Here is a 23,404-nt window from a genome sequence, read left to right on the forward strand (position 1 = left end):
AAATTGACGCTGGGTGACTTTCAACACAAGAATATGTTATGTCTGTAAAGCTGCAAACTATTAGCCTGTCTGGTTCGGGAAATGGTCACAAACTCTTAGATTTCATTCAACCACCTTTAGCTTTGATTACTGCATAATTAATGTGTCGGTCAATTAATGTGTGAAAATGATTCCTCATGCTCCCAGAACTACTCTTTCAGGTGGCGACAAGTGGTGCCTCGAACAGTTAAGGCTTTGGATTAGTTTGGAAGGTTGGGCTTCAAACCTCAAAATCTATCTGCTCCAGAAGTGATATATCTTGGGTGACCCTGTGCTCTTATCCCCAGATTTATAAGTTAGATAATTTTACTGTGCTGGAAGGTGCACATCACAAATAACCTTAACGTTTTACAATTTTAGTCATTTTAAATATAAAAATGTTATAATATTGACATTTGTAATTACTATACTTTTAGCACCTTCTGTTCAAGGCTACTGTCTCCCCAGTCGCTGGTGTGCAGGTGTAAACGTTACATCAGTTCATTTGCGATTTGCAATAAACAGCAGCAGTATGAGACAACTGACGAAAGAGCATAAACAGAAGCGTTTGCAAATAAAATTTGGACTAACACTAAGGACGGTGAAGGTTCCTTAAAGAATTATTACTGATGGTGAAACATGGATTCATTACTACGAGCCCGAGGGAAAGTGTCCGAGTATGGAACAGAAACATCCTCAAGCGCCGACCGAGAAAAAAGCCCAAAAGTCAATAATCAGCTGGACAATTAGTGCTAACAGTTTTCTGGGATTCTCAAGGGCCAGTATTGGAACATAATCAGAAAAGAGGTTCGACAATCAACAGTGTTTATTGCAGTGCGATGCTTGTTGAAGAGTTAAAGCCCAAACTACGGATTAAATTTAGCGGACTGCCTTCCATGGTGATCTTGCATGACGATGCCCTTCTGCGCACGTTTGCTTACACTGTCAACACTGCAAACATTTTCTTTTATGGTGTTAAAGCATCCCCCCTTTAGCGCGAATATCTTGCTTATTCAAACTTACATCCTGAAAGCAACACTTTGAAAACAAGGATTCACTTTTGTGGATTTGTGGCTCGCAGTTCAGCCTAAAACATTTTTTTAATAGGGGAATATAAAAGCTTGTTGACAGATGGACAAAAGAGTATTGAAAAGCAATGAGATTATGTAATTGCCGGTTTATAATTTGATGTCTAGTGGATGAAACATTCGTTTTTTATTGCATGTTATTTTTGCATTGACAGAAAAATTGAGCTTATTTCAATCAAAACTAATCAGCTATAAGGGAAAAAAAAACATTTAAAAAATGTCTTAGAGACCTTTGTTAACATGCTACAGAAATAGTCAAATATGGGACCTTTAATACAAACTAAATTCCCCATAATTAACAATAAACTCGAAGCCAGCATGATTCTTCATACAACACAGTTAATCAGAATCGATTTCATTTTCTGTAAATCTATTTATTAGTTTTATCTACAAATGAGATTATTTAGACTCGGCACTAGATCACAAGCCCTGATTCATCTGTAAACAAACGCTGTATGCAGTAATGAGTAATGGAATGGTTAATCAGCTGGAATGGTTCAGAGGAAATTGAAGTGATGTGTGTTCAGATGCTGCACTGCTGAAGCTTCTTGTCAGCCAGCTTCAGGGAGATCCAAGTGTTGAGCATGGAGGCACGCAGTTTGGCCCACACCAGGTGATCAGTCAGGCCTAGGACCTGAGCGGCATGCTGGGCAGCTGAGTCTGGAGACAAAACCGTTGAACAGCCCAGACCTGAAGAAGAAAGGGAATATTGAAGAATGGCTGGAGGAGTAACTTGGGACATGAGGGAGAGGCATGGTACACAGGCATGCAAAACAACAGGAACCTGACAAACACCTAAAGCCAAGCATTACATTTTTTCCTCCTCAATTTAATGCATACTAATCACATTTGTGGGATAACTAAAATGGTGTCAAAGCTGAACAAATCAACAATCTAACGCCTTACTAGTCAGTCCAGTGTAGTAAAATCTAGCCTCTTACCACTGGGCATGCGTAAAGATGACCAGATGTCCTGAGCTCCCCAGTCAGAGGTGACAGGAGGACAGTTTATAACAGGGTAAACCGTGTTCCCGGACATCACCGGACCCAAACCATTACTCCTCCCTGCAACGGCTACAAAAACGGTGGGGATGCCATCACCTGGGAAAACAAACCCACAGTAATAGATAAAGCTGGGAATCTTTCCCGAGGGTGTGGTTACAATACAACCTCACTTTGGTAAAAACTATTTCATGCATACATCATTTTACCTTCGTATTCAGATTTAATGCGGAATGTCTCGTCAGGGCCTTTGTGTGCGGAGGTGACTCGGAGATGGCAGAGGATTCCATATGACCCGCAAGCTTTACGAATCCTCTCACAGTGAGCCATGTCAGATGTAGAGCCCATCATTACAACGACTCTTCCGCTCGCCTGTGGCTCCAGGAGCAGCTACAGGCACAGGTTATAAAGAGTTTACGGTAAAGGATTAAGACAACACTAGCAATCACATTTAAGGTTTTTTTTTTGGGACCCGGGTAGATTTGCAATGAGATTTCAACACCCTGGTCCTGTAAAAATAGTAAAAAAACTGTAAAAAAAAACATTTATTGCTGGCAACATGCATGTATACTTGTAACAAGACTGAATTTAAACTTGTCAAAAAAAAAATGTAATGCTGCAGAAGTTATGTTGAAATGAAATGTGCTTCACGCGCCTGGATGTCTGTTCATGCTCAACTGGTCTGTTTACTGTTAAAAGTGACCTGCTTTGAGATATTTCGTGTTAATCTCTCATGGCTACCGCAATGCAAGAAAACACATGCCTTACTGATTTATACCAAAAAGGGCGTTTAAACACAACACAAGTGCTAAGTTAAACAAACTTTAAGTATGAAACAGCTTTACTCGTAGCTGATCAGAGTTGTAAGTAATTTTAGAAATACATAAAAGAAATTCTGCATCAGTGTTGCCCATCAATAGCGGCTTAACTCAATAAAACACAAACAAAGATTAGTGGAAGGTTAGTGTAATTAGCTGGTGTAAGAGCTTGCACTGAAAACGTTGCGAAAACAGGTTTTGTTCTGACCTGCATGGATGAAAATCTCCTTATACAAAAATGACTCACTGTTGCACGGTATTCATGCGTGAAAGCATCCAGGCATCCAAAAAGCACATTTTAACGGTGGCACAACACTAACATAAGAAATTAACTCAGCAGGAAAAGCAAAGGATGAAGCCACTGTGAAAAGTATTGTGGAAAATACACTAGAAAAGAAAGGTGAGGGAGATCAGAACCAGTAGGTGGCGGTAATGCAACCTCGACCCCAAGAAGACAAGACACACCTTTTTTTTTTTTTTTTTTTAAAGTGATAGAATAGAATTGTATCACCAATTCATGATTCTGCCCTTTTGAAAGCAACCCTTTGAGCCCCTTCACTATAGGACTAGCTCCAGAGTCTAATATTTGGCCCAAATGCACAACAGCTATTACACCACATGGTGGAGCTATTGTAGTGGCACCTGAATGGAAGGCAAGAAATAAAGTAATAAATACTGTAATTAAAAGACCTTAAAAAAATAATAAAAAAAAATTAAGAGGAGACTTATTTGCCAAAAAGGTCAAGGGTCACAGAGATTAAAGTTTCTTGTGAAAGCTATGGATTTTAGTAAAGGTTGAAAAGGGCAAGTACACAGCAATATCAAGAGGTAACATACGTAAAAAGGACATCTTGTGCAATTTTGTCCAGCCAAATGTAAATGTTTAACTTTCTAAACAGACGTTTTATCTGCATGTCTGATCTTTCCACTACGGCACGTGAGGCAGCATGCAGGAGGTCTATGATCTACACATGCTCACAGGTAGAGGGGAAAAGCAACAAATGTCATACTGTCATCTAAAAGTATCTAGTAATGGCAGCACGAACAAAAATGTTAAGTTTATAATGTGCATGCTTGTGTGTGTGTGTGCGCGTGCATACCTCCACTCTTTCAGCAACCCATTCAAAGTTCCTCTTGACCATCTGCATGGCCTCAGGCGTCACCTCTTTTAGATCACGATATACCTGCAAGAGGAAATGAAAAGCACAAGGTTAACCCGACTAAGAGATACCTACGGTTGCTGTACTAGAGGATGAGGCCAATGTTTTTATGAAGCACATGAACTACATTGTCCATACATGTCAGCTTCTTAGATTAATTAAGATTAATATTAAGCATAATTACATGCTTTTTATTCTTAGTATTACCTTATAGTGTTAGTGTAGGTAGTTAGCAGAAATGTGCACAGGAACAAGGCCGGTCTGGGAATTGTGCTCAAGTGACTGACATGCACCTACAGGTTTTTTCATTTTCTATTATTTTCTTTTGTATTTTATTTTCTATTATTAATTTATTTTCTATTGTATTTCTTTTTTTTTTTTTATTAAATTTATTTCTTATTGATAAACTTTTATTATTATATTTATTTATTTTATTAAGGTCACAGGCGGTCGTATTTTACTGTGCATGTGCATTTCATATCGTACTGTGTATGAGACAACTAAATTTGAATAGGTAAAAACATGTAAAACATGCCTGTTTGTCCTTCTGTTGGCTGCGATCTCCAGCCGGCCACAGTCTCCACGAATCATTATCGATCACATCAGCAAGCACAACTTCCTTGGTGGTCGCATTTACACCAAACTCGATCTTAATAGAGGAGATGTTGTCAGTGCTGAAGGTAAAAACTTCACTAATAATATTAATTATAATAGAAAGCATTTTATATATATATTAAAAAGCTCCTCGATGTACCTTCATATCCACCAACGTGCAGTTCTGGGTGGCCCATGCCTTCTCCAGGATCTCAAAGATGGCCACTGTGCTCTTACTCATAATGTCCACCTCACATCGGCCAATCTTCAACCCTGCCAGCTCAAAAGCAGCTGCCAACAGCTGCTCCTCGGACCACTGAGGGTCATTATTGGCATCGTCCTGAGAGGAAACAAACATCAACGTGAATAGATTTTGGCCTCAAGTTGTGTCATATAGAAGTATTTCAAAATCATCTCCACATGTGCTATCTCCTGCTTATCTCAAAGCCAAACTGCTTTGTAAACTCCAGTGATAACAGCCCCATCATTTACTTTCATCATCATCAAGCTCCTCTCTAAACGTATGTGACAATATATTGACCAGAACAAAATCTTCAGGACCTGATTGTAATTGAAAAGCACAAAATGCTCTGTGAAGCCACCATTAACACCCCACCTTGAAAAACATCTCCATCTTCAGTGGTGCGAAGCGATAGCCTTCTTTGACACCTGGATTCCTTTTAAGGAACGAGCCGGTGGCGACGCGTCTGCACACCCACTCGATGGGGATCATCTCGCAGCGGCTGGCTATGAACGCTGTCTCCGAATGCTGCTTTACAAACGCCGTCTTGATTCCTGGCAGGAAGTAACAGTGTAGGTTTATAAAAGCTTACATTTAAAATGTGAAGATAAAACTCAAGGAAACTTGTTTTTAAGTGGAACATTTCAGTACTAAAATCAGTCAGGGAAAACATTGGGTTGGGGTAACCATGTGAGATTAACATGTAAATATCTGAAAACTTGTCAACACTGACAATAAACAGACCACTTAAGCGTAAATACATATGGAGTCATGTGAATCACATTTAATTTCAAGAAAGCAGGCGTCACAAGACAATGATTTAAGTTCTCATAAACCACAGAACCAGGCTGCAGTTATGTTAATTACTCAAGGTCCCAGAGTTTGGAGGAGGAGAGGAAAGGCAGAGAATCCAAGTTGCTCGAGGTCGAGTGTAAAGGTTGTAGTCAATGTTTGCTTGCGGAGCCATGTCATCTGCTGGTGTTGGTCCACTGTGTTTTGTCAGGTCCGAGGTCAGCTCAGCCGTCTACCAGGACGTTTTAGAGCACTTCATGCTTCCCTCTGCTGAACAGCTTTATGGAGATGCTCATTTTATTTTCCAGCAGGACTTAGCACCTGGTTAACACAAGACTAAATCCCAAACCCCTCTCGAACCCCTGATCAAGGGCACTACCTGGTGTGTGGGACAGGTATACGCACTATATAGGTCACTAGCTTTCCATTTAATGGTATTTGGAATTTAACCCTGGAACCCAGTAGTTAAGAGCTGATATTCTAAAAGGGAATATATAAATATATAAAGGGAATATATAAAGATAAACTTACGAGATTTACAGGATTGTCCACCACCTTAATGATTTATTCTCCCCACATTTTGCCTACATAGTACAGGTAAGAATTTAAAACTACTTTCAGCCCTGTTAATCACACTAACTGTCGGTCACAAGCTTCGCCGGTCACGGATAGTGAGTGTATTTGTTGGCAGAGCTGGTTAAATGAACACATCATAATCTGTTGATAATAAAAAGTTTGTGGATTTGTTGTATACGCTCGATCATGATATTGTGCACATATTTCATGATATACCTGTACATGATATAGTTCACACACATCATGATATCAGCACAGCTTTGATATCTTCAGTACTTGGTCTTCAACCTTGTGTCTATGGCTCCACTACAGCCATGCTGATATTTATCACAATAGCATTCAATATTTTGTAATGCGAGTAAATATAACACCTCATTCAAGTTCTCATTGCCAGTATAGATATTATTTTTCTTTTTTAAATATGAAACAATAATTGTACAGATCACTGTTGGAAAAAGAAACTCTACATCATTCAACCGTGATGTACAACATGCCGCCTGTTCCTTGAATATAACAACCAAATTAATAAAGAGAATCTTCCAGCACTGTATTCACTTAGATCACATGGATGGACATTTTTCCCCCCATACTGCAGTTTAACAAAGTGCAAAAGATTTTGCAGAAGAAATCAAATGTAATATTTTGAATTTCAGGAAAGAAGGCCAATGTGCACGACAGGACCAGTCCATTAAGAAGAAATTTAGGGAATTAAAAAGGCTACAAAAACATGTTACACTGTGGGTAACCATGTGGCTCACAGTGAAAACAGTGCATGGAAGGATGACACGGAATATTAATTGCAGCTCTAATCCTGATGTTCCGACTTTAGATTACACTATTAAAACCGCTATAATACCTGGAACTGCCCAGGAAGAACTTATTGTAATTACAGGGAGAATTTACAACAGTTTATATAGATAGACTATGGACTATATAAAGGTGGCACCGATGATGTACCCGAACTCACCAGCTTCTTGCAGGAGCTTAAAGACGCAACTGGTGGTTTTGTTGGCGATGGCTGCCTTGCCCTCCATCTGGTCTTTCCTCACTGCGTTGCCTGCAGTGATCTGGTCCTTGGACTGGACCAGAACCTGGCCCGGCATATCCGGCAGCTCAAAGATCTGCTTGGTCTTGCCCTCATTGAGCTTTTTGCCGAGCTTCAGATCTACAAAGCGGAAAGGAAAAGCACAGCAAGGTAACAGGGACTCAGTAAATGAAGATTAGTTTTTCAAGGGAATTTTCTGAAATTTTTCACCTTACAAAAAAATAAAACTAACAGTGCCACTAATATGCCTGACGTTGGTTTAATCCGCTGCCTACCTTAATAACTAAGATTGGGGGTTTGGTATAATGGGTGAAGGTGTGTCTCTGAAAAAAAAGATATTAACTGTCAGGAGTGTGCGGAATTTAGCACGTTTGTAAGTAACGCTTACTTAAAGCTCTGTTACACGTGAAAATGTTCATACGTTCGCTAATGCAACCGGGAACTTGCTGCGTCACGCATGATCCTATTCACAAGTAGTGCAGCGCCTTTGATCGAGGCTTGGACGCCGCCAAGCGTTACTCAGGAGACGGGATCGAACCTTGGCGGCGGTACACGTGGGCGTGATCAGAACTTGCAGCGGTACACGTGAAACCTGGTTTCGCTTTGCTGTGTTACAGGTGAACGTAATCAAACCACACATATCAAAGGCAATGTTCGTTATTTTGAAAAAAAAAAAAAAAAGTTCGTTATTTTGAAAAAAAAAAAGTTCGTTATTTTGTAATAACGCAGAACACTGAAGCTAATCAACGCAACAATTACACTTTGAAGTGTTAGTGACCGTTACAACCTGGATAAAAGTATGTCGCGCGCACGCGCGTATACACAAACACACATGCTGCAGTGCAAACTTTACACAACTACACACCTGATGTCGACGCCATTTCAGTTACAGCTCCGTGATCCTGCAAAAAAAAACACACAAGATCATAATGATCAATCAGAAACAAACACAGCACGCGGCGCAGCGGAGAGTCGAGGTGAAGTTACCCCACCTGCAGTGAGCTGGAGCTCGGGGTGAACACACCGCGAAGGGCTTGGAGAAAACAGGGCGACTGGGATACAAGTCACGACACTTTATTAAAAAAAAAAAAAAAAAATCAGTGACGCCATGTTCAACCACGTGGGAAGATCTTCTGAAGTTTGTCTGATCAGATAGTGATTTAAACACACTGCAGATATTCCCGAGGTCCTCTGCGATATCTACCGCCAAGCAGTTTGTTTCACCCACTTTATTAGTTTATAGTTAACTTTGCATGACCGTGTTGATAATTTGTACAGAACTGATATCACACTTTAGTGTTTTTTTTAGTTTTTTTACCTCCCGCTCTGGCGTTGGTACGTCCCGACGTAGGCGGGTTCCAGAGGCAGCACGTGGTCGGACCAGAAGATCCTCGCGCAGCGCAGGGAGTTAAGTTTTGTAGTTTTTTTTTTTTTTTTTGCGCGTAGATTTTTGTTAATTTAAAGTTCTGTTGGTCATGGAGTTTGAGGAATCCGGTATCGGAGAGGAATGTGGTGTTTTCGGCTGTGTTGCAGCAGGAGAATGGCCAACACAGCTGGAGGTTGCTCAGATTCTAACACTGGGGCTTGTAGCTTTACAGCACAGGTAAGATAACTGTTTACAATCCTGATATATGTGATATTGAGGTTCTTCCAGACATACGAGAGAATTAAAACTAGAACATACTTGACAAGATACTTGAAATAATTTCAGTAAATATTTTGCAAATAACAGCTAAGTTTCCCCTGAATTGGCTCCCCTGGTGCCAATACTTTTGAAACTTTTCATCACTGGAATGGGGGCAATCAGTGGAGAGACAGAAAGGTACAGTATTAGACCACTTAAGTATTTGCTGCATACAAGCAAACCTTGAAAAAACACTCAAGAGTTGCAGAGTTGGAGTGTGACCGAAAGCTGTTTGTTTAACTTCAGAGATACTTGAAATGATTTCAGGAAATATTTGGCAAATAACAGATCTTTCCTTTAACTTGACAGGTGCCAATACTTTTGAAACATTATGATTGGGATGGATCTCATATGCCTCTAGTGCATGTACTCTTATTAGAAGCCTCAGCGTCAACAACAAAAAAATAACACTCGGAACACTTTGTGTGTATTAATTTAGAGAGCGATTTGGACCAGTATTGCCAGAATTAAAGGGTTCAATCCTGATTTCTGTAAGGGGCTTAACAGCTTTTACTGCAAACAAGATCAATTGAAACAATAAAATTTTTGCAACAATTTACAAAAATTATTTCCAGATTTTGAATCTTGTAACATTTGAAAAACATGTATTAGGTCTTCTTTAATATTTTGTATTTGCAACACAAGTGACTATAAATTAAACTAATTTTGCATTCACACTTCCAGCAAAAGTGAACCTGTTTTATTTTTTTTTTCTTCTTATGTCCATAATTCCTTCTTTTTAACAGCATAAACAACATAAATCACAAGAAATCTGATCTTTTTTGATTTGGTCCACTTGTACTGTATGCATATGTTGTATAAATTAGATAGACATTTAATATTTTTGCAGAGCAATCTTAAATTAATTTAATTAAATGGCTTTTACATCACTTAAAAATCGGTATTCGTTAAAATCATGCGCTGATGTAAATCGCTAAGTACAAATGTGAGATGGCTGCAATGGAGGTACTCAGTGAAGGGAAAGAAAAAATAAATATTTGCTGGGAAACCTGTGTACAAGCAAACCTGCCCTCAACAACCCCTAGGTTTACTGTTCTACCAGATTATGCTGCATGTCATCATATTATTGTTCTTTTGTACATACAGGTCACTTTGGACCATGACCAGTTCATACCAGGATTTGATTTTGGCCACATTTTAAAAATAATGTGAACAGACAAAAAGATGAGCCGAAGATTCCTTTAACATATCAGTCATTTTTCACGCACTTTTTTAAAATTTAAGAGGTCAAAAGGTGTGTTTAGAAAAAAACCACCACATCTAGTTTTGGAAAATGACTGGGTGCATTCTTATAAGAAAATAATCGACTCAGAAGAAGTGTGATTTGCCTAAGATTTGTATTATATTTATTGTCCATACCACTTTATCGTGTGTATATAGGGTTCCGGAGGGCCTGGAGCCTATCCCAGCAGACATGGGGCATGAGGCAGGGTACACCCTGGGCGGGGTGCCAATCTATCACACAGACAAACACTCACACGCTCATTCACACACTATGGGCAATTTGGGAACTTGAATTAGCCTAATCTGCATGTCTTTGGGACTGTGGGAGAAAACCAAAGCACTCGCATGAATCCCACCAAGCACAGGGAGAACATGTAACCCTCCCCCAAACACACACACACACACATACACAAGCGGACCCCTGACCCTGGAGGTGCGAGTCCACAGTGCTAACCACTACCCCACTAATTCAGAATGTCAAGATAAAAAGAAACCACGTATGGTCTTTTATTTTTAAATAGTACCATGCAAGCAAATCCAAGTGACCCTGAGGTCATGACCCTTAGTTTTTAAACCTCTGGATCACTCAGGATATTGATTTGCTGTATCAGCTCACCAGGTTATCGTTGGCCTCGGCGATCGAGCGCACAGAGCTGATCTCCATAATCGGGATGTATTGATCCTGCTCCTCTTTGCACTGATGATCAGCATGCTCAGACCAGTCTGTGCTGCGGTTTCCGTCATCAATACACTCCTGAAACCTTTTGTTGAACTCACTGTAGTCTGCAAACACAGAGTTTTGAGATTTTGAGATTTTCAAATCATGACTGTTGTCATTACAGATAATGTTTCGTTCAAGGTTTGTGATTATTGTATTGTCCTGCTGATTTGACTCTCTCTCTCTCTCTCTCTCTCTCTCTCTCTATATATATATATATATATATATATATATATATATATATATATATATATATATATATATATATATATATATAGAGAGAGAGAGAGAGAGAGAGTTAACAACTTTGTTACAAAACTTGAAAAGTAAAGGACCTTCATCTGTGGCCTTGCGCTTTTTTCCTCTCCTCGACCCGGCAAGCTCTCTTTCTCTGCATGTTGTATCTGTGCCATCTGAATAAAGACACACAAACACACAATTTATCTCCAGTTCAGTAGTTCTCAACACTGGTCCCGAAGAACCCCTGCTCTGCACATTTTCCTGTTCCCTTGGCTCCCAGCACACCGGATTTAACTAACCAGCTAATTAACAGCCTTTTCAGAAATGGTGTGATGGAGTAGAGACACCAAAATGTGCAGTACAAAGTTGAGAAACTTTGTTCTACATTATAATGCATAATTCAGTGTATTTTCTGTGTTTAAGTCATGCTCGTGTACCTGCTGTGATCGAGCGGCTGGACAAAGGCTGTTCTTCGTATCTTGTCAGAACTCCGTCTTTTGGCCTCACCAAAACGCCGTTTAACCGGTCTTCACTTTCATATTCATCTCTAGTGAGTTCATCTGGCCTTAAAACTCCATCAGTTCTAGCCTCATTGTGAAACGCTCTTGTGGTAATGCCTGGCGACCTTCTTAAAATGGCATCGTCCATGGTCTGCAGGTCATACTCGGGAGAAACGATATCTCTGTCCTCCTGAGCAGGTATTTCACAGATGGAGTGCTCGTCTAATGCGGGGGGACTGCACATCACTAAGTTTCTATATTGGCCCTGGGTTGGCGGCGACAGAATGCTTTCTAGCTGCTCGTAGAACTTCATGATACGCCGAGTGTCTCCTATATCAGCCTTGCCCCTTTGCAAGGACCGATACAGATATTTCAGATTCTTGTATTTGGTCCGGCACTGCTTCCAGTCCCTCTCCACACCCTGCTGAAGGAGTTGGCGTGATATTTGCACGAACACATCCTTGTTTCGGGTCGAGCCTCGCAACTGCTGTTGGATTCCTTCCTTTGACCAGATGTTGAGCAGCGCCGCCACTTCCTCCTCAGACCAATTACGGCCCGAGTCATGGACCATGATCACGTTCTCCTCGTCAGACGGCTTTCTCGTCCCTGGTGATATGGTTAAACCTGGTTTAGAAAAAAGAAAACCTGTTAATAGAAATAATTGTAACCCATTGAATATCACACCTACTGAGCTGCTTGTGCGTGTTTTGATCAGACGACGCACCTGTATCTTTTGTGATGAGATGCTGAGAACCGGTATTAATTATTGTTTGCATATCTGCCAGACTCTCATCTGTAATGGAATGACAAGTGCCAAAAGCAAATTAGAGGCAAATCTAGGGAAGAAAAGCGACTTAAATCGGACTATAAGTGTGGGTGGTACTTCAGTACTGAGCACGCCTTGGCATTTATTTACTCTCTTACCATCATCAATCTTAATATAATGAGCTTCTCTTGGTTCTCTTTTCACAGTGGCCTGCTCTCCCTCCGTCCCTTTCCTGGGAAAATCCTCCTCCTCGTCAAGAAAATCCTCAATGTCCTTGCCCTGCAGGATTGCATCCACTTCTGTAAAAAAGCGCATAGGTCGCCCTTGGCTCTTGCTGACCTTGTAGTCATATTTGAGGTTCTTGTATTTAGTGCGACACTGTCTCCAGTCGCGCACCACTCCATGCTGGAGGTCCAGACGGCGGGCCATCTCCTGGAAGATTGCCTTGTTTCGATGGGTGCTCTGCAGCCGCACCTGCATTTCCCGATCAGCCCAGATGTTAAGGAGAGCCCGGACCTCTTTATCAGACCAGTGCCTCCCTCCGTCCATACCTGACAGAGGAACAAAATGCTGGTCACCAGGTCCTGAATACAAGAAAACGGTGAAAATTCTAAGTTATCTAAACTGACAAAGGAATCAGACGTGCGATGAAGTGGGTTTTGGGACGCACCGAGTGCAATATGTAGCTTGATGGAAAAGACCTAATCATTGAGACTATTTGTAGAGTTTAATATTTTGTCGCTCAGAATATGCATCACAACCGTCGATGTGCGCCACCTGCCAGCACATTTAAGTTTGGCTTTTTTTTTTTTGGCATTTAAGTTTGGCTTTTTATTTCATAAATACGAAGATAATAGACTCTAATAGGCATTTTGAACTTTGGGGGAAAAAAAAAAGATGCTCGGTTGAAGGTTTTGAAATAAAATACCCAATGACTTCGTTGCATGCAGAAATAAAACGGTAGCAGTTTATTGATTTCATAAATGCAACACACTATAGTTTATTTATACATGGAATAAAATTAAAAAAGGATATATGCATCCTTATCTTCGAAGGGTTTTGTGGCTCCCTGTGTTGTCGTTTCTGTGGGGAAACTGGTCCAAATGGCTCTTTGAGCATCGCTGACCTCTGGGTTAAACAAACTTTTTATAAAGTGTTTTGAGTTACGATCACCGCTTTGGCCATGGCCTGTTTTCTGGTTCGCCACCATTTTATTTATTTAGTCTTAGCATTCGATTGGGGTCTATAAAAGCATAAATGATAAAGTCGTTGTGCGCACCAGTGTTTCCAGCAGAAGTACAAGGACAAAACCATTTGTTTGGACAGAATGTCTGCTGTCTGACCCAGACCGCAGACTCGGGTGGAAATGTTTATACTTGTCTGTTCAATATAACTAAACTGCGGCTGACGCTGCTTTATCTACTGTGTGAAGTAAAGGCAAGACCAAAGAATGTAAAACATTCATTTTAACTCTAGTGTCAAGTAGAGGGAATTAATCTGCCTTTAGCCTGCCTTTTTTTCGTTTCACATCTACACATTTATTTATTTATTTATTACGATTAACACTGGAATTAAAGCGAGGCTGGGAAACTTCGGTACTGCAATAGCTTAAATACCGAATCCTGGCTGCTGGACTGAAGACGTAGACACTCTATTGCTCAAATAAGGAAACGTGTATATATTGTACAAGTCTAATATAACACACAACTTTTTTCTTATTGACTTCATTGCCATCATGGAGGTCACACACCTGCACTATTCGTCATCCAAAATAAAACATGACTGTGACACATGACCTTGGGTATCTTAAATCTGTGCGCAGACAGCAGGCTTTCCTTGATAACAGAAATGAGGCCCTCAATAAACCTCAACAAGGAACAGGTGTTCTAGACTTCAAGTACTCCACACATGGAGGAAAATTAAATGTTAACTATTGATAAACAAACAGCTAATCAATAAATTATTGACTCATTAATTAAGGAATTAATTTAAACATTTTTTGGAACGTACAGGTATGAGAGAGAGGATTTGTGTTTCATTTCGAACAAATAAAGGGAAGGAAACTGACATGAAGAATGTAAACAGAAGAAGCAAAAGTGATGACAGGTGATGGATTTAAAATGCCACGTGTGCAAAACAAGCCAATACTGAGCTGAGGAGGAATTAGTCTGAAATCTGCATGATGGGCGGATTCTTCTTCTTGTTTTTTTTATTTATTAATAACTAGAGATGGGGTGATCAATTCAGTTACATGTTGTGAATCTTTTGTGTGGCAATTCACTGGAACCTTGGATTACGAGAATAATTCGTTCCGGAAGCGGGCTCGTATTTCAAAATGCTTGTAAACCAAATTTAAATTTCCCCTAAGAAATAATAAAAACTCAAATTATTTTTTCCACAGCCCCCCAAAAAATATACATAAAAATAATAAATAAAAAAACATAAAGTAAAAAAAAATAAAACAAATTATCCTGCACTTTACAAAAAAAAAAAAAAGTAAAAATAAATCTGTTTTGTTTGTTTGTGCGCGCAGGCACTGTGTGTGTGTGTGTGTGTGTGAACCTAAAGTAAGCTCCCCTCCCCCCCTTCTCGTCTTACACAGTTACTCTTCCTCCACTCTTTTTATACACACGTGCGACACACAAAGAAAACACTTTTATCGGGGAAAAAACAAGAAATCTCTCTAATGACACTCGATTGAGCGACACACTAACTAAATCACTGCTGTAAAGTAAAAATAAAACAAAGAAACCTGCGCTTTACCTTTGGAAAAAAATCGCGACAGAGCAGTGTTTCTGCGTAGAGCAGAAGAGTGTGTGTGTGTGTGTGTTATAAAAAAAAGGACTTTGTGACTTTGTGTGTTAAATTTGTGAAAAAGAAGCCAATTAATAAGGAAAAAATAAGGAAAACCAATTCGTCTAGATATTCGTGTCAGATATTTACCCTCCTGAAAGTTGTTCAGAGAAGCGCTGCCTTGTCTCCTGTTGGAAGGACTCGTCTGTTCTTCATCCATCTCGTAAGATCTTTGGGTCATTGTGGTGCCATCCATCAATGTCCGGATGGCTGGAGGCCTCCAGTCTGGTAGTGCCATCGCCCTGCTTTGTGCCTGGCAGCTCAGCCAGTTCCTGCACACTCCCAGCTCACTCAGACGACTGGAGATGGCCTTATACTTGGCTTTGCTCTCAGGCTCGTCCCAGGCCTCTCTTTCCCTCCACACCACGAGCAAAGCCCTAACCTCTTCCCCTCCCCACAGACTGCTTGCTCCTCTTTGGCTCTCTTTCTCCTTTCTGCCTGCTTTCTGCTTTTTACTGTGTTCCATGAAGTTGAGCTAGAAGCTTGGAAATGGCTTCTGTTGAATTTCTGCTTCTCCTTTTTCCTCTCCCTCCCCCTTTGCCTTAAGCTCAGTGTCCTAGGCAACCAGACAGTTGAGCCAGTTAAGAGTGCTCACGTGACGGAGAACGGCTTTGTGACTGGCTTAAGCTGAAGGGGGAAGGGGGTGCGAAAATGTGAGAAGTGGCTTGGCAGACAGAGCTGCAGCTGCAGCAGGAACCACATGCTAACACGGAAAACGTTAAAGCCTAAGTGCTGTTGTGTGCGCGGCAGAGAGAGGGTTTTTTTTTTTTTTTTTTTTTTAAAGCTATGTCTGTTGTTTCTGCGCAGTAGGCAGGTTGTTTTAGCCTGACCTGCAAATGTTTCCCCCTTTCTTTCTCCATCGTTCTCTCTCTTCCCTCCCCACCCGCCCTTTTTTTTTCAGTCTGGAAAACCACTTCACACACACAAACCAGTTTGATCAGCCTTGGGGCTTAAAGTAAGGCAGCTACAGTGTCATAAAACCGGCTCGAAGAGCACGCTTGTTCGATTTCGGTAGGTTTTTAAGGTTAGAGGGAACGATTCTGGCATCCGAGAGCGAGATGTTTCCATCCTGTTCCACTTTCATCCGTCAGCCATGCTGAGGCATGTTACCGCAACGCTGTCAGAACTAGTATACACACACCTTTTATCCAACAAGGAATATGGTCTGAAAATCCCTGATGTTGTATAGGAATGTTATAACTATGTGATGGTATAAGTTATGGTATAGATAGGAATGCATGACCATGACAATTAAACTATGGTTATGAAGCCAGATCTGTACTTTATGCATTAAAGTTCCAAATTAAACTTGGAAGATTAAAAAACTCTCCCGTAAGCAAACTCGCTCTTCAAAGCAATTAGCACTGCATTCATTAACATTATTAACGCTGTGCTTTTGTTATGTTTAATTAGGGGCCAAGAGAGTGCAGGCATTGTTACAAGCAATGGGTCCAGTCCACCCACATACACCACGCTCAAGGTAAAATCTGTTTATAAAGCTGAGAGAAAAATGAATTACATGTATGCACGTCAGATAAACACCAGAAAATTGAGAGAATTACTGTATTACATATTATTATGAGAAATGCAGAAGAGAGCTATATTTGTTTTTTGTTTTTTGTTTTTCCTCCTAATGTCTGTTCTTCCTCTAGGGCATGGGATTAGTGAGCACAGCTTTTAAACCAGAAGACTTGCTGAAACTGCGATACGGTAACCTGGGGATCGGGCACACGCGCTATTCGACTACAGGAATGTCAGAGCTGCAGAACTGCCAGCCCTTTGTGGTGGACACGCTGCATGGCAAGATCGCAGTGGCACACAACGGAGAACTTGTCAATGCTGCAGCACTGCGCAAAAAGGCAGGACATTATTATATTTTTTTAATTATTTTTTTTAAGTGACTATGGAAGACTTGTTAATGCACAAGGGGTCCATAGGTCTGAATCCACCACTGTTGCAGTTTTAGATATTTTTGATATACTATTTAAAAATGCATGATTGTCAGGACTCATCACTGACATGCATTTTATTTATTTATTACAGACACACTATCCAAGAACATTTACTACGTATACCCTTACATTTCATTCAGCACAGGCGTACTTTTATTTTAACCTTGATGCATCTCAGTGCCAGTGATATTATGATAAAACATTTGTTCTTTTCTCGCCAGTGTAATAGAATGATCATTTTTGCATGTGTTTTAAACCATATAAACTCCGACTCCTCAGTGGTGATCTTCATACCTGACAGTGGAATCAGGACATCCTAAGTTGAAATAACAATACGGAAAAACTGCAGAATTCTCATTCTTGCTGGGTTTTTGTGATTGCCACTAACCACAGAGCAGTTAACATTATTGCACACTTGTATCTTTAACACTGAAATAGTAGAAAACCAGAACAAAACAAACCTAAAAGAATTACACTGCCTAGCCAAAAAAAGTTCATACACTCTCAGATTTCATTCATTGACCATTGCTTGGAATCCCGTTAGTCCTTTTTCCATTGTTCCAAAGTCCAATCTTTATGCTCCCTAGCAAATTCCAGCTTGTTTTCCTATTAGCCTCACTAACAAGTGGTTTTCTTATGGACACACAGTTGTTCCTGAGAGTTCTCAACACATTATGTGTGTATATAAATTCTCTTACTTTTTCTATTAAACATAGCTATGTCCAGGCAATGTATTACACCTCATCTTATAAAGCCATGAATACTGCCTAGGATTTATGAAATAATATTAAAACTCTTGCTTACAGGAAGGTTTTTATGCACATATTAGTGTGATAGTGTGATAGGTTCTACTAGATGAAATCTACTTCGATACGATATCTAGGGGTCGATTTAATTAATATTGCAATTCCGCAAGTGTCAAAATATTTTAAATATTTCGATCTGTATTAAAGTTTTTCCATTTTTTTTACATTAAAACAATACAAACTAACTTCAAAGAGTTTAACAATTAGCCTTAAATTAAACAAAAGAAAAAGCTGCATTGTTACTGAGCAGCACGTATCTCTGTTATGCACCTTAATTGTTATAAACTTATGAACTTAATGAACAGCTGTGCGCCGTGCGGCCATGTGTGGCCTTTAACACGCATGTTCTGAGACTATGGAGCGCACAGAGTGGGTGTGTCACTAATTCGCTTGCAGAGTTTGATGAAAATGGCCGATGTAACACCATTAAAATATGTTTCTGTTCAGAAACTCATGCACTCGATACACAATAATAAATCGTTTAAAAATCGATTTTGGAGTCAATTTGGAGATGCATCACATGGCACACAAAAGAATCATGATCCCCATCTCTAGTGGATTCTATATTTGGTATGTGTATGTCTTATAGGTGATGAGACATGGCGTGGGTCTTTCCACTAGTTCAGACAGCGAGCTCATCACTCAGCTCCTTTGTCTTACTCCACCCATGGAGGAGGTCGACACTCCTGATTGGGTTGCACGGTCAGTTCCGGTTGTTCAAAGTAACCAAATTGTGTAATATTCTAATTGAAATTGTACCCACTGTTTTGGTGTTCAGTAGAATATTCTGCTGTAATTGTTTTCTTTTGGTTGATTTTAGCATCAAGAACTTGATGACCGAGACACCAACGTCTTACTCCCTGCTGATAATGCACAAAGATGTGATCTACGCTGTGCGAGACCCATACGGCAACAGACCCCTGTCTATCGGACAGCTGGTGCCAATCTCCAAACTACACAGCAATGGTACAGAGAGAGTAGATCAGGGGGGAAAATCCTGCCCACTGAATTCTTACCCCTGCCCTAACGAGAGATTGTTTCCATCATTTTCAATTAACCAACAGAGCTTTCCTTTCTGTGTTCCTCAGGAAATGGAGAAGGACACACAGAAGGCTGGGTCGTCTCCTCGGAATCCTGCAGCTTCCAGTCTATTGGTGCCAAGTGAGCCTATTGAATGTGTCACTTTGATCCTGGCAACACGTGGTACAGCAGGTGGACACGTCTCTTGTTTCTGTCCACAGGTATTACCGTGAAGTCCAGCCTGGAGAAATAGTCCAGATCTCCAAACATGGCATCCAGAGCCTGAACATAATCCCCCGTCCCGAGGGAGATCCTCCAGCCTTCTGTATCTTCGAATACGTCTACTTTGCCAGGCCAGATTCCATATTTGAAGGCAAGTGCACAATTCTAAAAAGGATTTGAATCAACTGTTGCTTCACAACGTCAATGCAGGAAGGCATGTCCTGAATTTTTTTTAAGAAGGACAAATATCAGACTAGAACGGAGGTTTTGTCGCGTTGTTGTTAAGTGTATTATCAATTCTGAACAATTCCAATAATCCATTTTATACTTTATAAGATAAATTATGGGGAAGTTTGGGGAAAAACATTACACTTTTTTTTTTTTTAAAGTGCATCTAGTAAGTATTCGCAGCGTTTCACATTTTCCATATTTTATGTTACAGCCTTATTTCATTAATATTCATTATTTTTCTTAGAATTCCACAAAAATATCCCATAATGACAACATGAGAGAAGGGTGTTTAAATTTTTTTTTTTTTTTTTTTAATTTATTCAAAATTTAAAAAATCACACGTACATCAGTATTTACAGCCTTTTCCATGACGCTCAAAATTGAGCTCAGATGCCTCCTCTTTCCACTGATCATCCTTGAGATGTTTCTACAATTTAATTGGAGTCCACCTGTGCTAAAGTCATTTGATTGGACATGATTTTAAGAGGCACACACCTGTCTAGCATCTAAACAAAGGTTAATCACAGTCATCAGTGCAAGTCAGAGCAGAAACCATGAAGTCCATTGAATTGTCTGTGGACCTCTGAGACAGGATTGTATTGAGGCACAGGTCTGAGGAGATCCCGATCAGCACAGTGGCCTCAATCATCTGTACATAGAAGTTAGAAACCACCAGGACTCTTCCTAGAGCAGGCTGCCCGGCCAAAGTGAGCGATCGGAGAAGAAGAGCCTTATTCAGGGAGGTGACCAAGAACCTGATGGTTAGTCTGAAAGAGCTCCAGCGTTTCTCTGTGGAGAGAGGAGAACCTTCTAAAGGAACAACTAGCATCATACTCAAAAAGACTTGAGGCTGTAATTGGTGTCAAAGGTGCTTCAACAAAAACATTTTGTTTCTCATGGTCCGAGAGTCCTTCAGGTGCTTTTTGGCAAACTCCAGGTGGGCCGTCATGTGCCTCATACTGAGGAGTGGCTTCTACCATATAGGTCTGATTGCTGGAGTTCTGCAGAGATGGTTGCCCTTCTGGAAGAAACGCTGGAGCTTCTTTCAGACTTTCACAAGTAATAGTACCTGTATGTACTGTAGGTTATTAAAGGTGTTTTTTAAATGAGTAAATGACTGTTTCACACACATACTTAGTTTCACTCTTCATTTTGATCACTGTGGTATTGTGTTTTCAGGTCAGATGGTGTATTCGGTCCGGCAACGCTGTGGACGCCAGCTGGCCATGGAGGCACCCACTGATGCAGATGTGGTCAGTACAGTGCCTGAGTCTGCAACTCCAGCTGCTTTAGGATATGCAGAAATGGTAAGCGACAGGGACATAATGTAGAAGAGCTTTTTAGTCCTGTATAAATTATGATGCATTCTGTCTGGCCAAAGTCAGTTTTAAAAGGGGCAAATTATTGGCCTGCATAAACAGTGAAAATAACTAAAGGACCTTTAAGTATAACTGAAGTTAAGAACCTTCTAACACATTATGAAATCCTTGAAGGGTCGAGCTGAATTGTCAGCTTCACAGAAAGAAATGTGGATCACTTAAACACTTAGGAAGGCTGCATCAAAAAAATGGACGGTGCAAATCAGAGCTTTGTTTCATAGCGAAAGTAAGAGCATGTCCACACACAATCACACAGACGTACACACAGTGTGATGAGAACTTTCAGAATTGGGTCTGAACACCTGTGTCCATAAGGAAAGCACTCGTTAGAAAAAGAGGGATACGATTTGCGAGGGAGAATAAAGACTTTGAGCAATGGAAAAAAGTTTGAAGGTCTGATGAGTGTGGACTGACCGTTTTCCAGAGAGATGGGAACATCTGGGGAACATCTGGAGTGTACAAGCCTCTGGCGGCAGTGTTATGATAAAGCGCTGCTTCACTCGGTCAGGTCTAGCCTGGGTATTGATCGGGTATTGTGAAAAAGTGATTCTGGGGCCACAAAATAATTCACACACGAAAAATTGTGACTTTTTTTTTTCCCCAGGTAGTGTACCATAGCACGGTTGAGCTTTGGATTCAAGTCAAATAATAAATGTACTATAATGTAAGAATTTTCTGCAACATGTGCTGTAAGAACAAAAAAAAATGGTAAAGGTTAAAAGTCCAATCAGAAACGTGTTATAACTTATTATATTGTTCAAAGTAGATATAGTAAATTAATATGCAATTGTTGACAAATCGCTGTAATGGAAGAGGAATAAAACGCGCGGTGTATAACTTCCTTCAGCACCAGGCTGCACCCCAGCAGTGCCATTTGTTGTAAATTTATCTAAATTTAACTTCATCCTCTATAGTTTCTTGCTCTATTCTTTGCACGTTTTTTTTTTTCGGTAGAACTTAGGTAGCATGTTGTTCTGTCTCCCCAGAGCGGCCTGCCTTACGTGGAGGTCCTGTGTAAAAACCGCTACGTCGGCAGGACATTTATTCAGCCAAACACTCGTTTGCGTCAGCTTGGGGTGGCGAAGAAATTTGGGGCGCTGACGGACAACTTCGCCGGCAAACGAGTCGTTCTTGTTGACGACTCAATCGTCCGAGGCAACACCATCTCCCCCATCATTAAACTGCTGAAAGAGGCCGGAGCCACTGAGGTAGGGTGGATATGAACATCTTATATAAAGTGTTTCATGTTTAATTATGGTGAATTAAAGGAAAAGCTTTACTAATAGAGTTCTTGATTCCTTGCTTTGAAACTCGACGAATAGGTCCATATTCGTGTGGCTTCTCCTCCAATTCGGTTCCCCTGCTACATGGGCATCAACATTCCTACCAAAGAAGAGCTTATTGCTAACAAACCAGAGTTCAAGGACATTGCTGACTATATTGGTAAGTGGAGAGAAATATCATGCATTTTATCGCAACTGGAGTAACCATAAGATTGCTTTCATTATAGTGCTTTAAAGGATTAGAGTAAAAAAGAATAAAAATTCAGTTCAAGATCATGAAGATGAGTAAAAACAGGCTGAGCTTCATAAAAATGACTGTAAACACAAACTGAGGAATAGTAGTGATTTTCATCTTTACAGCTTTAGGCCTATGTTACAGATTTAGATCATGAATACATGAATCTGCACCTTTAAGATCGCATCCCTGATCACGTATGCATGTTCTTTATATTTGTATAGGAGCCACCAGCGTGCGTTACCTGTCCGTCGAGGGCCTGTTGACTGCAGTACAAAGTGGGATCAAGCCGTACGACAAGGAGCAGATCGGCTCCAGCAGCAGAGCAGGCGCGAAACTGGGTCACTGTACGGCCTGCCTGACTGGCAAATACCCCGTCGAGCTGGAGTGGTGATGAAACGCGCAGCAACATGACAGCCAGTATTGCACCTCGTGAAAACCTGAGCCCGTGACAAGTGGGAACCGTTTGTGGGTAGAATAGGGTCATGATCCTGGCAGGTGTGAGAGGGAATAGTGATGCCCGTGTTTAATTCTAATGCTCTATATTAAGTAGAGTTTCTACTCTCTCAAGGACACTGAAGCTCGTTTACACTTTTGTATATTTCGACACATAATCACTGTGATGCAGCACATACTTCAATATCATAACGTATGTGTGCGCTCAAATTTAAGCACTTTTTCACCCATCAGCTTTTCCGCCTTTCCCCTATTGAATGACGTCGGTTCACCTGGAGCTATAGGCAGATCATTTCTATATAGACATGAAGCTTTACATGTTACCGAATAGCATTATGATGTTGATGACTCTCGATGACATTCCTAATTTTTCCAACAAAAAAAAAAAAAATTGTCCATAGTGTTTTTCTATGTTTTTTCTAATTTAGTTATGCAGAATAACTTGTTGAAATTCATTGTAATAATAATAAAAAATCACAAT

General features: G+C 40.4%; 2 protein-coding genes across 3 annotated transcripts; one reads left to right on the plus strand and one right to left on the minus strand.

Annotated features, from left to right (window-relative positions):
• Positions 1 to 726: 726 nt before the first annotated feature.
• Positions 727 to 15,831, minus strand: paics (phosphoribosylaminoimidazole carboxylase, phosphoribosylaminoimidazole succinocarboxamide synthetase). Of its 2 annotated transcripts, XM_053488480.1 has the most exons (15): positions 15,430 to 15,831; positions 12,645 to 13,037; positions 12,445 to 12,513; positions 11,658 to 12,344; positions 11,316 to 11,393; positions 10,879 to 11,045; positions 8,199 to 8,235; positions 7,256 to 7,453; positions 5,296 to 5,474; positions 4,840 to 5,019; positions 4,621 to 4,734; positions 4,026 to 4,109; positions 2,317 to 2,497; positions 2,048 to 2,206; positions 727 to 1,796 (listed from the first exon to the last, which is right to left on the minus strand). In XM_053488480.1, the coding sequence occupies exons 1-15, from the start codon at positions 15,803 to 15,805 to the stop codon at positions 1,630 to 1,632; spliced, it is 3,069 nt and encodes a 1,022-aa protein (XP_053344455.1). In that variant the 5' UTR covers positions 15,806 to 15,831; the 3' UTR covers positions 727 to 1,629. The 2 variants fall into 2 exon arrangements, with proteins under 2 accessions (XP_053344455.1, XP_053344456.1); XM_053488481.1 differs by lacking the exons at positions 10,879 to 11,045; positions 11,316 to 11,393; positions 11,658 to 12,344; ... (1 more) ...; positions 12,645 to 13,037; positions 15,430 to 15,831 and adding an exon at positions 8,326 to 8,424.
• On the plus strand, positions 8,545 to 23,389 carry ppat (phosphoribosyl pyrophosphate amidotransferase). Its single transcript, XM_053488485.1, has 11 exons — positions 8,545 to 8,936; positions 16,753 to 16,819; positions 16,992 to 17,198; positions 18,687 to 18,799; positions 18,918 to 19,063; positions 19,186 to 19,258; positions 19,339 to 19,490; positions 20,750 to 20,877; positions 21,936 to 22,157; positions 22,272 to 22,392; positions 22,692 to 23,389. Exons 1-11 carry the CDS (start codon positions 8,809 to 8,811, stop codon positions 22,859 to 22,861), a joined length of 1,527 nt encoding a protein of 508 aa, XP_053344460.1. The 5' UTR covers positions 8,545 to 8,808; the 3' UTR covers positions 22,862 to 23,389.
• The last annotated feature ends 15 nt before the right edge of the window (positions 23,390 to 23,404 follow it).

Source organism: Clarias gariepinus, chromosome 27 (assembly GCF_024256425.1).
Source record: "Clarias gariepinus isolate MV-2021 ecotype Netherlands chromosome 27, CGAR_prim_01v2, whole genome shotgun sequence".
In the NCBI taxonomy this organism is placed as follows: Eukaryota; Metazoa; Chordata; class Actinopteri; order Siluriformes; family Clariidae; genus Clarias; species Clarias gariepinus.